At 44.2% G+C, this 16,677-nt stretch overlaps 1 protein-coding gene across 2 annotated transcripts in view; it reads left to right on the top strand.

The window, feature by feature from the left end:
• Window positions 1–16,677, top strand: part of LOC110499566 (mechanosensitive cation channel TMEM63B) — an 88,715-nt gene that overhangs the window by 56,106 nt on the left and 15,932 nt on the right. For both annotated transcript variants that reach the window (XM_090213183.1, XM_090213184.1), the window contains 6 exons: window positions 5,517–5,670; window positions 6,274–6,380; window positions 7,153–7,239; window positions 9,179–9,244; window positions 12,084–12,246; window positions 13,864–13,969. In XM_090213183.1, coding sequence (XP_090069309.1) covers window positions 5,517–5,670; window positions 6,274–6,380; window positions 7,153–7,239; window positions 9,179–9,244; window positions 12,084–12,246; window positions 13,864–13,969 — 683 coding nt within the window. The remainder of the gene's footprint in view (window positions 1–5,516; window positions 5,671–6,273; window positions 6,381–7,152; window positions 7,240–9,178; window positions 9,245–12,083; window positions 12,247–13,863; window positions 13,970–16,677) is intronic.

Genomic DNA, 16,677 nt, shown 5'->3' with positions numbered 1-16,677 from the left:
AATGTGCTCTAAAGCAGTATCCAGATCCATCGGATGTAGTGATCACAATATAGTAGCCATACTCTAGGAAAACCACAGTTCCAAAGGCTGGGCCTAATATAGTGTATAAGAGGTCATACAATAAGTTTTGTCATGATTCCTATGTTGTTGATGTAGGTGGGAATGGTAGTGTTATTGGGAATGGTAGTGTTAGTGGGAATGGTGGTGTTAGTGGGAATGGTGGTGTTAGTGGGAATGGTTAGTGGGAATGGTAGTATTAGTTGGAATGTTAGGTGGGAATGGTAATATTTTTGTAGTCCCTAATTCCCATTTTTTCAAGTCGCGTTCATCACTCTGCTATTGGAATGAATGTGAGAAAGCTGGAAATCAAGGAACGCTGACACTACACATCCAAGTATATCTGGCCAAATTATAAAAGACAAGCATTGTAGTTTTGAATTCCGTAAAGTAAGTGTAGAAGAGGTTGTCTATCGTTAATGACAAGCCACCGGGGTCTGACAATCTGGATGGAAAATTACTGAGGATGATAGCACACAATATTGCCACTCCTGTATGCCATATCTTCAATTTAAGCCTACTAGAAAGTGTGTCCCCTCAGGCCTGGAGGGAAGTTAAAGTAATTCCGATACCTAAGAATAGTAAAGCCCCCTTTAATGGCTCAAATAGCCAACCAATCAGCCTGTTAAACTTCTTGAAAAAAATGGTGTTTGACCAGATATGGTTATTTTACAGTAAACACATTGACAACAGACTTTCAGCACGCTTATAGGGAAGGACATTCAACATACACAGCACTTACACAAACGACTGCTTATTGGCTGAGAGAAATGTATGATAGAAATATTTTCACACCCACTTTATTAGACTTCAGTGTGGCTTTAGACATTATCGCTAATAGTCTGCCGCTGGAAAAATGTATGTGTTATGGCTTTACACCCTCTGCTATATTGTGGCTAGAGAGTGACCTGTCTAACAGACCAGAGGGTGTTCTTTAATGGAAGCCTCTACAACATAATCCAGGTAGAATCAGGAATTCCTCAGGGCAGCTGTCTAGGCCCCTTTACTTTTTTCAATCTTTACTAACGACATGCCACATGGCTTTGAGTAAAGCCAGTGTGTCTATGTATGCGGATGACTCAACACTATACACATCAGCTACTACAGCGACTGAAATGACTGCAACACTTAACAAAGAGCTGCAGTTGGTTTCATAATGGGTGGCATGGAATAAGTTAGTCCTAAATATTTCAAAAGCTTTTTTGGGACAAATCATTCACTAAACCTCAACACATTTTGTAATGAATAATGTGGACATTGAGCAAGTTGAGGTGACTAAATTGCTTGGAGTAACCCTGGATTGTAAACTGTCATGGTCAAAACATATTGATACAACAATAGATAAGATGGGGAGAAGTCTGTCCATAATAAAGCGTTGCTCTGGCTTCTTAACAACACCATCAACACGGCAGGTCCTACAGGTCCTAGTTTTGTTGCACCTGGACTACTGTTCAGTCGTGTGGTCAGGAGCCACAGAGGGACTTAGGAAAATTGCAAAAGGCTCAGAACAGGGCAGCACGGCTGGCCCTTGGATGTACACAAGTCCCATGACTGGAACTCATGCACGCAGTAAAATTTGATTTAAAAAAACAGATACAAAAATACACCCTATTGAACACCGGAGACTGTGTATAGACACAAACACAGGCCCAGACCCATGCATACACACACACACGATAACATACACACTGTAGACACACGATAACATACACACTATAGACACACGATAACATACACACTATAGACACACGTACACATGGATTTTGTACTGTAGGTTCGTGGTGGAGTGGCATGTGTTGTAATGTTTTTAAAATTATATAACTGCCTTCATTTTGCTGCACCCCAGGAAGAGTAGCTGCTGTCTTGGCAGGAACTAATGGGGATCCATAATAAACTCCAGGAAGAGTAGCTGCTGCCTTGACAGGCACTAATGGGGATCCATAACAAACACCAGGAAGAGTAGCTGCTGCCTTGGCCTGAACTAATGGGGATCTATAATAAACCCCAGGAAGAGTAGCTGCTGCCTTGGCCTGAACTAATGGGGATTCATAATAAACCCCAGGAAGAGTAGCTGCTGCCTTGGCAGGAACTAATGGGGATCCATAATAAACCCCAGGAAGAGTAGCTGCTGCCTTGGCCTGAACGAATGGGGATTCATAATAAACCCCAGGAAGAGTAGCTGCTGCCTTGGCAGGAACTAGTGGGGATCCATAATAAACCCCAGGAAGAGTAGCTGCTGCCTTGGCCTGAACTAATGGGGATTCATAATAAACCCCAGGAAGAGTAGCTGCTGCCTTGGCAGGAACTAATGGGGATCCATAATAAACCCCAGGAAGAGTAGCTGCTGCCTTGGCCTGAACTAATGGGGATTCATAATAAACCCCAGGAAGAGTAGCTGCTGCCTTGGCAGGAACTAGTGGGGATCCTTAATAAACCCCAGGAAGAGTAGCTGCTGCCTTGACAGGAACTAATGGGGATCCATAATAAACCCCAGGAAGAGTAGCTGCTGCCTTGGCAGGAACTAGTGGGGATCCATAATAAACCCCAGGAAGAGTAGCTGCTGCCTTGGCAGGAACTAATGGGGATCCATAACAAATACAGATCACAGCACAGATTAATGTATGTTTCCTCTCTGGGGAGTTCAGTGGGTTATGTTGTCACCACCAGACATCCAAACTGTGGAGTGTGTAATGATGTCATCACCAGACTGTGGACTGTGTAATGATGTCACCACCAGACTGTGGAGTGTGTTATGATGTCACCACCAGACTGTGGAGTGTGTTCTGATGTCACCACCAGACTGTGGACTGTGTTCTGGTTGGAACAGCTCTTAACTCAGTGAGTGTGTCAGGATGACATCACCTATGCCAGATGTTAATAGTGTACCTGTGGGAATCTATTTGACTTTGATACATGTAGAGAATCACCTCTAAGTATCTAAGAGCTTGGGGTAATTCAATTTCCATCCACTTTAGAGCAACCGTCTCTCTCTTCCCTCTAGATGATTATCCAACTGCTGAGTGCCAGTATCAAATTACCTCACAGGCTGAGGCGGTAATCTGGCACCATCACTAGGTGTCAGGCTCAGTCCTGTATGTATGTGAAGTATTGTTGGGCGATATATCACATTTAATATGATTTTCCAAAGGCCTTTATTGCAAGAGTGGTTTTAGACAGAGCTCCAGAATTCCTCTGTGGAGATAGGAGAACCCTCCAGAAGGAAACTCCACCAATCAGGCCTTCATGGTAGAGTGGCCACTCCTCAGTAAAAGGCGCATGACAACCCAATCGAACATCTCTGGAGAGACCTGAAAATGACCGTGCAGCAACGCTCCCCATCCAACCTGACAGAGCTTGAGAGGATCTGCAGAGAAGAATGGGAGAAACTCCCCAAATACAGGCGTACCAAGCTTGTAGCGTCATACCCAAGAAGACTTGAGGCTGTAATCGCTGCCAAAGGCGCTTCAACAACGTCTTCACCTAGCTGTCAATACACTGTGTCAGCCAGAACAACATCTTCACCTAGCTGTCAATACACTGTGTCAGCTAGAACAACATCTAACATCTTCACCTAGCTGTCAATACACTGTGTCAGCCAGAACAACATCTAACGTCTTCACCTAGCTGTCAATACACTGTGTCAGCCAGAACAACATCTTCACCTAGCTGTCAATACACTGTGTCAGCTAGAACAACATCTAACGTCTTCACCTAGCTGTCAATACACTGTGTCAGCCAGAACAACATCTTCACCTAGCTGTCAATACACTGTGTCAGCTAGAACAACATCTAACGTCTTCACCTAGCTGTCAATACACTGTGTCAGCCAGAACAACATCTTCACCTAGCTGTCAATACACTGTGTCAGCTAGAACAACATCTTCACCTAGCTGTCCTATAACATAAGAAGAACACGTTGGTCTTGTGTGTCAGTGGATTTGTCTGTTATTATTTAGTCTTTTACATGTTACATTACATTCTTTACATGTGTGTTAATGAATGCGTGCATTTTGGGATTGTCAACTTTTTCCAGAGGTATGTTGGCGCTTGCAAAAACCAGATCCTCAGCCTGTATATTTTTACATGTATTTCTATAGTGAAATTAAAATAGCTACTTATTTTTTGTTTGGAGATAAACTACATTTTTGTAGATAAAATGCCTATTATTCTCATATAATGTTGATAAAAGACCATGAATAAGTTAAAGGTTTATGTTGATAATGTCCCCGGCTAATAGTTTGATGCATTAGGCTGAAGCGTCGGCTGCTGATGAGCGTAAGTGTTGGCAAACATGTTAATTTTAAGGTGGTCCACATGGTTGGGAATTTATTTGAGACTAATTGGATAATTCAGTTAGATGGGCAACTGCAGGCCTGCAGGCCCTCCTTTTGTAGACCTGTGGACCAATCACAGCTGGAGGCCTGCAGGCCCTCCTTTTGTAGACCTGTGGACCAATCACAGCTGGAGGCCTGCAGCCCCTCCTTTTGTAGACCTGTGGACCAATCACAGCTGGAGGCCTGCAGCCCCTCCTTTTGTAGACCTGTGGACCAATTACAACTGGAGGCCTGCAGCCCCTCCTTTTGTAGACCTGGGGACCAATTACGTGATAATAGTGATTATGCATCAGCAATCACTGATCAGTTATCTTATTAAAAACAGCAAACATTTCCCTCAACTCTATGGTAAAATGTGTATAATTGCAGGAAATGAACGTCATTTTAAAAATCTTTGCTGTCATGACGGAGGACACTTAAATGTTTTCTCGCGGGGGGGGGGGGTAAATGGATGTGGTTAGGTGATCATGGTATTAATTGACAGAAGGTGCTGAGAAGGTGCTTTTTCAGCCTCTTGAGGTCAAATGATGGAAATGCAGGGTAGTAAAACCAACTTAAACACCTGGCCCAATCAAAACAGCTGGCCCAACCAAAACACCTGGCCCAACCAAACCCAACCAAAACACCTGGCCCAACCAAACCCAACCAAAACCCCTGGCCCAACCAAAACCCCTGGCCCAACCAAAACACCTGGCCCAACCAAACCCAACCAAAACACCTGGCCCAACCAAACCCAACCAAAACCCCTGGCCCAACCAAAACCCCTGGCCCAACCAAAACCCCTGGCCCAACCAAACCCAACCAAAACACCTGGCCCAACCAAACCCAACCAAAACCCCTGGCCCAACCAAAACCAACCAAAACACCTGGCCCAACCAAACACCTGGCCCAACCAAACCTAGCCAAACAATCTGGCCCCACCAAACACCTGGCCCAACATACAGACAGCAAAGTTCTATTCTTGAATTGATTGATTGACCTGTCCTCTTCATGTTTATCCCAGGGAGCATCTGGGTTCCCCTGGTGATTTATTGATTGACCTGTCCTCTTCATGTTTCTCCCAGGGAGCATCTGGGTTCCCCTGGTGATTGATTGATTGACCTGTCCTCTCCTGTTTTCTCCCAGGGAGCATCTGTCAGTAGGAGGGTTCCCCTGGTGGCTGAGATGCTTCATCATCAACTGTATCCTCTTCCTCCTCCTCTTCTTCCTCACAACCCCTGCCATCATCATCTCCACCATGGACAAGTTCAACGTCACCAAGCCTGTCGAGTACCTCAACGTGAGTCACCTTTGACCTCTCTTAGTGAAGCTCAGGAGGTCGACCATAAGACGGCGTCCCAAATGGCACCCTATTCCCTATTATGGCACCCTATTCCCTATTATGGCACCCTATTCCCTCTTATGGCACCCTATTCCCTCTTATGGCACCCTATTCCCTATTATGGCACCCTATTCCCTATTATGGCACCCTATTCCCTATTATGGCACCCTATTCCCTATTATGGCACCCTATTCCCTCTTATGGCACCCTATTCCCTATTTAGTGCACTATATAAAGAAATAAAGTCCTATTTGGGAGGCAGCCTCAGTTTGACCCTTTTCAAGCCAAGCTGTACTGCACTGGCCTGGTTACACAACCACTGTGCTGGAACTATCAGAGCCAGCAGAGTACGGTTTGGTTGACACTATAGTGGGAAAAGGGCATTCATCTGTGTACTATTCCTAACCTTAACTGTTCACCTTGATCTTAAATTTTTCCCTCCTCCCCTTCTATCTCTCCTTCTTTTCTCATCCTCCTCCTCATCCTCGTCCTCCTCTTACTTCCTCTCCATCTTCCTCCTCCTCCCTCTTCTTCCTCCTCCCTCTTCCTCTCCTCCTCCAGAACCCCATTGTGACTCAGTTCTTCCCCACCCTGCTGCTGTGGGCCTTCTCCGCCCTGCTACCCACCATCGTGTACTACTCGGCCTTCTTCGAGGCCCACTGGACACGGTACCACTCACACACACACTGGACACGGTACCACTCACACACACACTGGACACGGTACCAATCACACTGGACACGGTACCACTCACACACACATACTGGACACGGTACCACTCACACACACATACTGGACACGGTACCACTCACACTGGACACGGTACCACTCACACACTCACACTGGACACGGTACCACTCACACACTCACACTGGACACGGTACCACTCACACACACACTGGACACGGTACCACTCACACAGACACTGGACACGGTACCACTCACACAGACACTGGACACGGTACCACTCACACAGACACTGGACACGGTACCACTCACACACACACTGGACACGGTACCACACACACTGGACACGGTACCACACACAGGACACGGTACCACTCACACACACACTGGACACGGTACCACTCACACACACACTGGACACGGTACCACTCACACTGGACACGGTACCACTCACACACACACTGGACACGGTACCACTCACACTGGACACGGTACCACTCACACACACACTGGACACGGTACCACTCACAAACACACTGGACACGGTACCACACACACAGTAAATGTTGATCTTTTCTACTGTGTATCTAACACGTCTGGTCCCAGATCTGCTTGTCACTATGTAGGAGTTGGCAAAACCAGCACAAACTGATCTGGGACCTGGCTAACCTATTTAGACCGGATAGCTCTTGTATTCTGTATTTGCCAATGTGTAATGTGGATCATTTTGATTTGTCCGTGTATTCTAATTAGGTCTGGAGAGAACAGGACCACAATGCATAAATGTTACACCTTCCTCATCTTCATGGTCTTACTGCTGCCCTCTCTAGGACTCAGCAGGTACTACACGTCTTCATTATTGTCCATGAACATTTTTAAATTGGGATATCAATTTGATTGGAGGTACACAACACACTCCCCCGCATCTCGTCATGATCCGTCCAGCCGTTACCGAGAACCCCTATAACGGATTTTTGGACAGGGTCGTTAGCATTAGGTTTGTCAGACAAAGTTTTTTGCCCTAACCTTGCTTAAATTCTAGACTTCGTATTAAAACGAGGCTACAGAGTCGGTAATGTGACATTCAGATCCATTTGGACTGAATAAGTTTGTAGGTGCAACAGTTCTTATTAACTGTATAATTAATCATCACAGACACATTTCCCTCCATTAAGTACCAACCCCTGTGCTACCTTTTTATACTGTATATACAGTGGGGCAAAAAAAGTATTTAGTCAGCCACCAATTGTGCAAGTTCTCCCACTTAAAAAGATGAGAGAGGCCTATAATTTTCATCATAGGTACACTTCAACTATGACAGACAAAATGAGAAAAAAAATCCAGAAAATCACATTGTAGGATTTTTAATACATTTATTTGCAAATTATGGTGGAAAATAAGTATTTGGTCAATAACAAAAGTTTATCTCAGTACTTTGTCATTGCCAACAAAGGGTATATAACAGAGGTCAAACGTTTTCTGTAAGTCTTCGCAAGGTTTTCACACACTGTTGCTGGTATTTTGGCCCATTCCTCCATGCAGATCTCCTCTAGATCAGTGATGTTTTGGGGCTGTTGCTGGGCAACACGGACTTTCAACTCCCTCCAAAAATGTTCTATGGGGTTGAGATCTGGAGACTGGCTAGGCCACTCCAGGACCTTGAAATGCTTCTTACAAAGCCACTCCTTCGTTGCCCGGGCGGTGTGTTTGGGATGATTGTCATGCTGAAAGACCCAGCCACGTTTCATCTTCAATGCCCTTGCTGATGGTAGGCTTTGTTACTTTGGTCCCAGCTCTCTGCAGGTCATTCACTAGGTCCCCCCGTGTGGTTCTGGGATTTTTTATTCTGAGGTTATACTGATAATAAGTTCAAACAGGTGCCATTAATACAGGTAACGAGTGGAGGACAGAGGAGCCTCTTAAAGAAGAAGTTACAGGTCTGTGAGAGCCAGAAATGTTCCTTGTTTGTAGGTGACCAAATACTTATTTTCCACCATAATTTGCAAATAAATTCATTAAAAATCCTACAATGTGATTTTCTGTACTTTTTAAACGTATTTGGCTAAGGTGTATGTAAACTTCTGCCTAGTGGTTAGAGTGTTGGACTAGTAACCGGGAGGTTGCAAATTCAAACCCCCGAGCTGACAAGGTACAAATCTGTCGTTCTGCCCCTGAACAGGCAGTTAACCCACTGTTCCTAGGCCGTCATTGTAAATAAGAATGTGTTCTTAACTGACTTGCCTGGTTAAATAAAGGTAAAATAAAAAAAATAAAAAAATTGTCTTTGGTATGACTCTGCCAGGGATCGAACTCCCAACCTTCCATTCTGAGGGTGGACACCCCACTGAATGCGGACACTCTCAATGGAGCCCATCACTAGCCTTAATCTGGGTTCACTAGCCTTAATCTGGGTTCACTCGCCTTAATCTGGGTTCACTCGCCTTAATCTGGGTTCACTAGCCTTAATCTGGTTTCACTCGCCTTAATCTCGGTTCACTAGCCTTAATCTCGGTTCACTAGCCTTAATCTGGTTTCACTCGCCTTAATCTGGGTTCACTAGCCTTAATCTGGTTTCACTAGCCTTAATCTGGGTTCACTAGCCTTAATCTGGGTTCACTAGCCTTAATCTGGGTTCACTAGCCTTAATCTGGGTTCACTAGCCTTAATCTGGGTGCAGGAAACTGTCCCTTTATGATCCCATTCTCAGTCATGGAGTCTCTAATCCAATCGTCAACCACCTCTTCTATCACTCTGAGAACTGTTTCCTTCTTCCTTCCAGTCTGGACGTTTTCTTCCGATGGCTGTTTGACAAGCGCTTCCTGGCTGACGCTGCCGTGAGGTTTGAGTAAGTAGCAGTTCCTAGTTCCTCACCAAATTTCTTCCTAGGTTCCTGGCGTCTAGAGAGTTTTTTTTCCTAGCCACCTCTACATCTGCATTGCTTGCTGTTTGGCGTTTTAGGCCGGCTGTCTGTATAAGCACATTGTGACATCGTCTGATGTATATAAAACATTTTTTTTTTTTAAAGGGCTTTAATAAAAATACAGTTGATGGATTTGACCACACTGTCAGTCACAAGACATTACTTTGGATGAATGAGACAGCCTCAGAATGATATTTTCTAAATCTTATGTAATTGTTGTTGAACATTACATGGGTATGTCCTTACAATACTTGTCAGCAGCAGTAACTCAATCTTCATGGTACGTCTGGTTGTTTGCTCTCAACCATAAGACCTAGTGCGCCGTGGTCTCTGCTGGCCTCGTTCTGGCTCATATTGTACAAGTTGTCAGTCATATCTTAGTGCTGCTTGTAACAATGATCTGTCTTTCAATTTACGTACAGTAAGAACAGCTTTATATTCTCTGACGTGTCCCTTATGGAACTAGCTGTTAGTTTATAGTGTCTTCTTTAGGAAGGGCTGAACCCCTAGCAGCCTAGCCAGGGGTATTTTAATCTGTTAGTTTAGTGTCGTCTTTACCCCACGAGGTCCGGAATGCTGCTGGTTTCCAGTAGGGTTAGAATGAGTTACCACACCTGGCCAGCAGGGTTAGAATGAGTTACCACACCTGGCCAGCAGGGTTAGAATGAGTTACCACACCTGGCCAGCAGGGTTAGAATGAGTTACCACACCTGGCCAGCAGGCTTAGAATGAGTTACCACACCTGGCCAGCAGGGTTAGAATGAGTTACCACACCTGGCCAGCAGGGTTAGAATGAGTTACCACACCTGGCCAGCAGGGTTAGAATGAGTTACCACACCTGGCCAGCAGGGTTAGAATGAGTTACCATACTTGGCCAGCAGGGTTAGAATGAGTTACCACACCTGGCCAGCAGGGTTAGAATGAGTTACCACACCTGGCCAGCAGGGTTAGAATGAGTTACCACACCTGGCCAGCAGGGTTAGAATGAGTTACCACACCTGGCCAGCAGGGTTAGAATGAGTTACCATATTTGGCCAGCAGGGTTAGAATGAGTTACCACACCTGGCCAGCAGGACTAGAATGAGTTACCACACCTGGCCAGCAGGACTAGAATGAGTTACCACACCTGGCCAGCAGGGTTAGAATGAGTTACCACACCTGGCCAGCAGGGTTGGAATGAGTTACCACACCTGGCCAGCAGGGTTGGAATGAGTTACCACACCTGGCCAGCAGGCTTAGAATGAGTTACCACACCTGGCCAGCAGGCTTAGAATGAGTTACCACACCTGGCCAGCAGGCTTAGAATGAGTTACCACACCTGGCCAGCAGGCTTAGAATGAGTTACCACACCTGGCCAGCAGAGTTAGAATGAGTTACCACACCTGGCCAGCAGGCTTAGAATGAGTTACCACACCTGGCCAGCAGGCTTAGAATGAGTTACCACACCTGGCCAGCAGGGTTAGAATGAGTTACCACACCTGGCCAGCAGAGTTAGAATGAGTTACCACACCTGGCCAGCAGGCTTAGAATGAGTTACCACACCTGGCCAGCAGAGTTAGAATGAGTTACCACACCTGGCCAGCAGAGTTAGAATGAGTTACCACACCTGGCCAGCAGGCTTAGAATGAGTTACCACACCTGGCCAGCAGGCTTAGAATGAGTTACCACACCTGGCCAGCAGGGTTAGAATGAGTTACCACACCTGGCCAGCAGGGTTAGAATGAGTTACCACACCTGGCCAGCAGGGTTAGAATGAGTTACCACACCTGGCCAGCAGGGTTAGAATGAGTTACCACACCTGGCCAGCAGGGTTAGAATGAGTTACCACACCTGGCCAGCAGAGTTAGAATGAGTTACCACACCTGGCCAGCAGGGTTAGAATGAGTTACCACACCTGGCCAGCAGGGGTAGAATGAGTTACCACACCTGGCCAGCAGGCTTAGAATGAGTTACCACACCTGGCCAGCAGGGGTAGAATGAGTTACCACACCTGGCCAGCAGGGGTAGAATGAGTTACCACACCTGGCCAGCAGGGGTAGAATGAGTTACCACACCTGGCCAGCAGGCTTAGAATGAGTTACCACACCTGGCCAGCAGGGGTAGAATGAGTTACCACACCTGGCCAGCAGGGTTAGAATGAGTTACCACACCTGGCCAGCAGGCTTAGAATGAGTTACCACACCTGGCCAGCAGGGGTAGAATGAGTTACCACACCTGGCCAGCAGAGTTAGAATGAGTTACCACACCTGGCCAGCAGGGTTAGAATGAGTTACCACACCTGGCCAGCAGGGGTAGAATGAGTTACCACACCTATTCAATCTTCTCAGATCCAGAGTGAATAGGGTCTGAGATTCAGTGAGTAATATTGTTGTTGTGATGTAATATCCTGTCTTTACCCCCACCTCATAGTCTAACGTAGTGGTTCTTATCTTAGCCCTACCTTGTCAGGTAACAATGATCTCCTCTGGACCAATCAGAACACCTTCCATGTTCTCTCATCATATTGTGTCCTTATGGAACTGGCTGTTTGCTTTGGGGTTAGGATAGTCATTTAGGAGGGAGTAAGTCTGTCATATCCCCCTTTCACACTGTTGTCCCGACCCGTACTGGGCCGGGCCTGGTTACGTGTCCCACGTCGCTTCAGAAACCATGCTGCAATGAGAACAGAACAAATCCAATCCAGCGTAGTATGGTTCTGGTTGGCACTGTAGTGTGAAAATGGTATGTTATTGTTGCGATGACATTTCCTGTCCCCCCCCACCAGGTGTGTGTTCCTGCCTGACAACGGGGCGTTCTTTGTGAACTATGTCATCGCGTCGGCGTTCATCGGTAATGCCATGGATCTGCTGAGGATCCCTGGTCTGCTCATGTATATGACCCGGCTGTGTCTGGCTCGCTCTGCTGCCGAGAGACGCAACGTCAAGAGGGTGAGTAGAGGAGCGCCACCTGGTGGTCAGGAAGACCTCAGTTATTCAATCTCATAAACTACATCACTTGTTGGATGAAAATAGTTATATCAAAGATTATCTATGGACTGACAAGACAGTCGACTGACCGCTCTAACATTGGAAATAACTGTCCGGCATAAAACACAAAATATTTTTTGTCAAAGTTGCCAGAATGCCACATTCGTCCACTTAAATCAGTACATTCGTAACAACCTAAACATCACACAACTTCTATTCGATCAAATAAGCCTCACGTTGCAAATTAGCAATTACATTTTATGTTGACCAAATACGTCACACCTCCATACATAAAATCCCCACTTCCACTGGTTAACGCTGTATTTTCATGTGGACAGATTTTGGGGCGGAGTCAATTCTCTCACTTCGCCTCTTCCTCTCTGGTTATATGTTACTGCAGTGTTCCCCAACCCTGGTCCTCCGGGTTGTACTGTTGGGTCTCCTGGAGAACCAGGGTTGGGAAACACTGTGCTACTGGGTCAGGGTCAAATACATTTAAAACCAGTCAATTCAGGAAGAAAACGGAAATTTCAATGAGGAGAGCAATGAGGAAATTTCAATTTACTTCCTGAATTGACTGTGTTGAAATGGAATGAACCCCAACCCAGACAAGCTATGCTTTTGTTGAACTTAAGCTTCCCTAAGGACATATAATAATATCCTCCTGTTAATGTGAGTTCTAGTTCGTATGAGTTCCAGTTCTATAACTCTATTTCTATGCTCTGCAGCACCAGGCGTATGAGTTCCAGTTCTATAACTCTATTTCTATGCTCTGCAGCACCAGGCGTATGAGTTCCAGTTCTATAACTCTATTTCTATGCTCTGCAGCACCAGGCGTATGAGTTCCAGTTCTATAACTCTATTTCTATGCTCTGCAGCACCAGGCGTATGAGTTCCAGTTCTATAACTCTATTTCTATGCTCTGCAGCACCAGGCGTATGAGTTCCAGTTCTATAACTCTATTTCTATGCTCTGCAGCACCAGGCGTATGAGTTCCAGTTCTATAACTCTATTTCTATGCTCTGCAGCACCAGGCGTATGAGTTCCAGTTCTATAACTCTATTTCTATGCTCTGCAGCACCAGGCGTATGAGTTCCAGTTCTATAACTCTATTTCTATGCTCTGCAGCACCAGGCGTATGAGTTCCAGTTCTATAACTCTATTTCTATGCTCTGCAGCACCAGGCGTAAGAGTTCCAGTTCTATAACTCTATTTCTATGCTCTGCAGCACCAGGCGTAAGAGTTCCAGTTCTATAACTCTATTTCTATGCTCTGAAGCACCAGGCGTATGAGTTCCAGTTCTATAACTCTATTTCTATGCTCTGCAGCACCAGGCGTATGAGTTCCAGTTCTATAACTCTATTTCTATGCTCTGCAGCACCAGGCGTATGAGTTCCAGTTCTATAACTCTATTTCTATGCTCTGCAGCACCAGGCGTATGAGTTCCAGTTCTATAACTCTATTTCTATGCTCTGCAGCACCAGGCGTATGAATTCCAGTTCTATAACTCTATTTCTATGCTCTGAAGCACCAGGCGTATGAGTTCCAGTTCTATAACTCTATTTCTATGCTCTGCAGCACCAGGCGTATGAGTTCCAGTTCGGGGCGGCCTATGCCTGGATGATGTGCGTCTTCACTGTGGTCATGACATACAGCATCACCTGTCCAATCATCGTCCCCTTCGGTGAGCTGAGATCCACTGTTACTAACTGCACACTGGGCACAGAGGGTTTAAATCAACGTGGAGGAAAATATAATGGATTTGAAATGCACCATACATAAAGAATATGACTCAATCAAATCAAAATGGATTCAAACTGGATTTAAAGTTTGATTGAATTGAGTCCTATTGTTTAACTTGAAATGGCGAAGTGGATCCAACATATCAATTATTCATTTGTAGACAGACTGGAATTCAAGGCAGACTCAGTAGCACAGATGGAACTAGCCAATCAGTAGATGGATCTCCTTTAAATGTTGATGTTTGGTTGCGTTGTCAGTCAAACACTATTCAATATAACTTTTGTAACACAGCAGAGAGCCTAAACGTTAAGGCTCTCTTACAAACTAGTGTGACATTCAACCTTAGAACGTTGAGGTGACAATAACAATACATGTTCTCTTATGACATCATAGAGAGCGTACGTGTTCAAAGGGCTCTTGTCTGTGGGGATCTTCACCATTGATTTAATCATCTGTGCAGAATCTTGATCTTCACTTGAGCTTTAATGAAATCTCAGTTGTAATCCAGGTCATTGGGTTGTGCTATGAGATGAAGCACAGTGATAACACGTTACGTTTCCTTGTATAAATATCTGACAATCACATTTCAACTTGGTTATGCTTTTTTTTAAACGGTTCAAAGCTCAGTGATAACATATTTAGGTGACAACTAAACCACAAATCAGACATTGGGTTTTCCGTTGGAATTTGGTTGTGCTTTATTAAAGGGTTGAAAACATAGTGATAACACATTGGGATATCTACCAACTTTTGGCTGTCTTTTACAATGTTTGATAATAGGTTGTAATCTCATTCATCAATGTATCAACCAAATAAAACCCAATTATCCACATTGAAATGACGTAGTGTGCCCACTGGGTAGCTTTATGCATTGGGCTGGCTATCCCAAAGCTTTGGTAGCTAAAATATGTGCGTGTGTCCCGGGAATATTTCTTGCCATCACCTGGCTGTGGTAGGTTATTTATCACCAGACTAGTAGGTTATTTATCACATGACTAGTAGGTTATTTATCACCTGACTAGTAGGTTATTTATCACCAGACTAGTAGGTTATTTATCACCTGGCTGTGGTAGGTTATTTATCACCAGACTAGTAGGTTATTTATCACCTGACTAGTAGGTTATTTATCACCTGACTAGTAGGTTATTTATCACCAGACTAGTAGGTCATTTATCACCTGACTAGTAGGTTATTTATCACCTGACTAGTTGGTTATTTATCACCTGACTAGTTGGTTATTTATCACCTGACTAGTTGGTTATTTATCACCTGACTAGTAGGTTATTTATCACCTGACTAGTAGGTTATTTATCATCTGACTAGTAGGTTATTTATCACCTGACTAGTAGGTTATTTATCACCTGACTAGTAGGTTATTTATCACCTGACTAGTAGGTTATTTATCACCTGACTAGTAGGTTATTTATCACCTGACTAGTAGGTTATTTATCACCTGACTAGTAGGTTATTTATCACCTGACTAGTAGGTTATATATCACCTGACTAGTAGGTTATTTATCACCTGACTAGTAGGTTATTCATCACCTGACTAGTAGGTTATATATCACCTGACTAGTAGGTTATATATCACCTGACTAGTAGGTTATATATCACCTGACTAGTAGGTTATATATCACCTGACTAGTAGGTTATATATCACCTGACTAGTAGGTTATATATCACCTGACTAGTAGGTTATATATCACCTGACTAGTAGGTTATTTATCACCTGACTAGTAGGTTATTCATCACCTGACTAGTAGGTTATTCATCACCTGACTAGTAGGTTATATATCACCTGACTAGTAGGTTATATATCACCTGACTAGTAGGTTATATATCACCTGACTAGTAGGTTATATATCACCTGACTAGTAGGTTATATATCACCTGACTAGTAGGTTATATATCACCTGACTAGTAGGTTATATATCACCTGACTAGTAGGTTATATATCACCTGACTAGTAGGTTATATATCACCTGACTAGTAGGTTATATATCACCTGACTAGTAGGTTATATATCACCTGACTAGTAGGTTATATATCACCTGACTAGTAGGTTATATATCACCTGACTAGTAGGTTATATATCACCTGACTCGTAGGTTATTTATCACCTGACTAGTAGGTTATTTATCACCTGACTAGTAGGTTATTCATCACCTGACTAGTAGGTTATATATCACCTGACTAGTAGGTTATATATCACCTGACTAGTAGGTTATATATATCACCTGACTAGTAGGTTATTTATCACCTGACTAGTAGGTTATTTATCACCTGACTAGTAGGTTATTTATCACCTGGCTGTGGTAGGTTATTTATCACCTGGCTGTGGTAGGTTATTTATCACCTGACTGTGGTAGGTTATTTATCACCTGACTAGTAGGTTATTCATCACCTGACTAGTAGGTTATTCATCACCTGACTAGTAGGTTATATATCACCTGACTAGTAGGTTATATATCACCTGACTAGTAGGTTATATATCACCTGACTAGTAGGTTATATATATCACCTGACTAGTAGGTTATATATCACCTGACTAGTAGGTTATATATATCACCTGACTAGTAGGTTATTTATCACCTGACTAGTAGGTCATTTATCACCTGACTAGTAGGTTATTTATCACCTGGCTGTGGT

The sequence above is a fragment of the Oncorhynchus mykiss genome, chromosome 20 (genome assembly GCF_057628025.1).
Source record: "Oncorhynchus mykiss isolate SJ-2025 chromosome 20, ASM5762802v1, whole genome shotgun sequence".
Classification (NCBI taxonomy): Eukaryota; Metazoa; Chordata; class Actinopteri; order Salmoniformes; family Salmonidae; genus Oncorhynchus; species Oncorhynchus mykiss.
The sequence above is the reverse complement of the archived record's forward strand: the minus strand, read 5'-3'. Positions and strand labels throughout refer to the sequence as shown.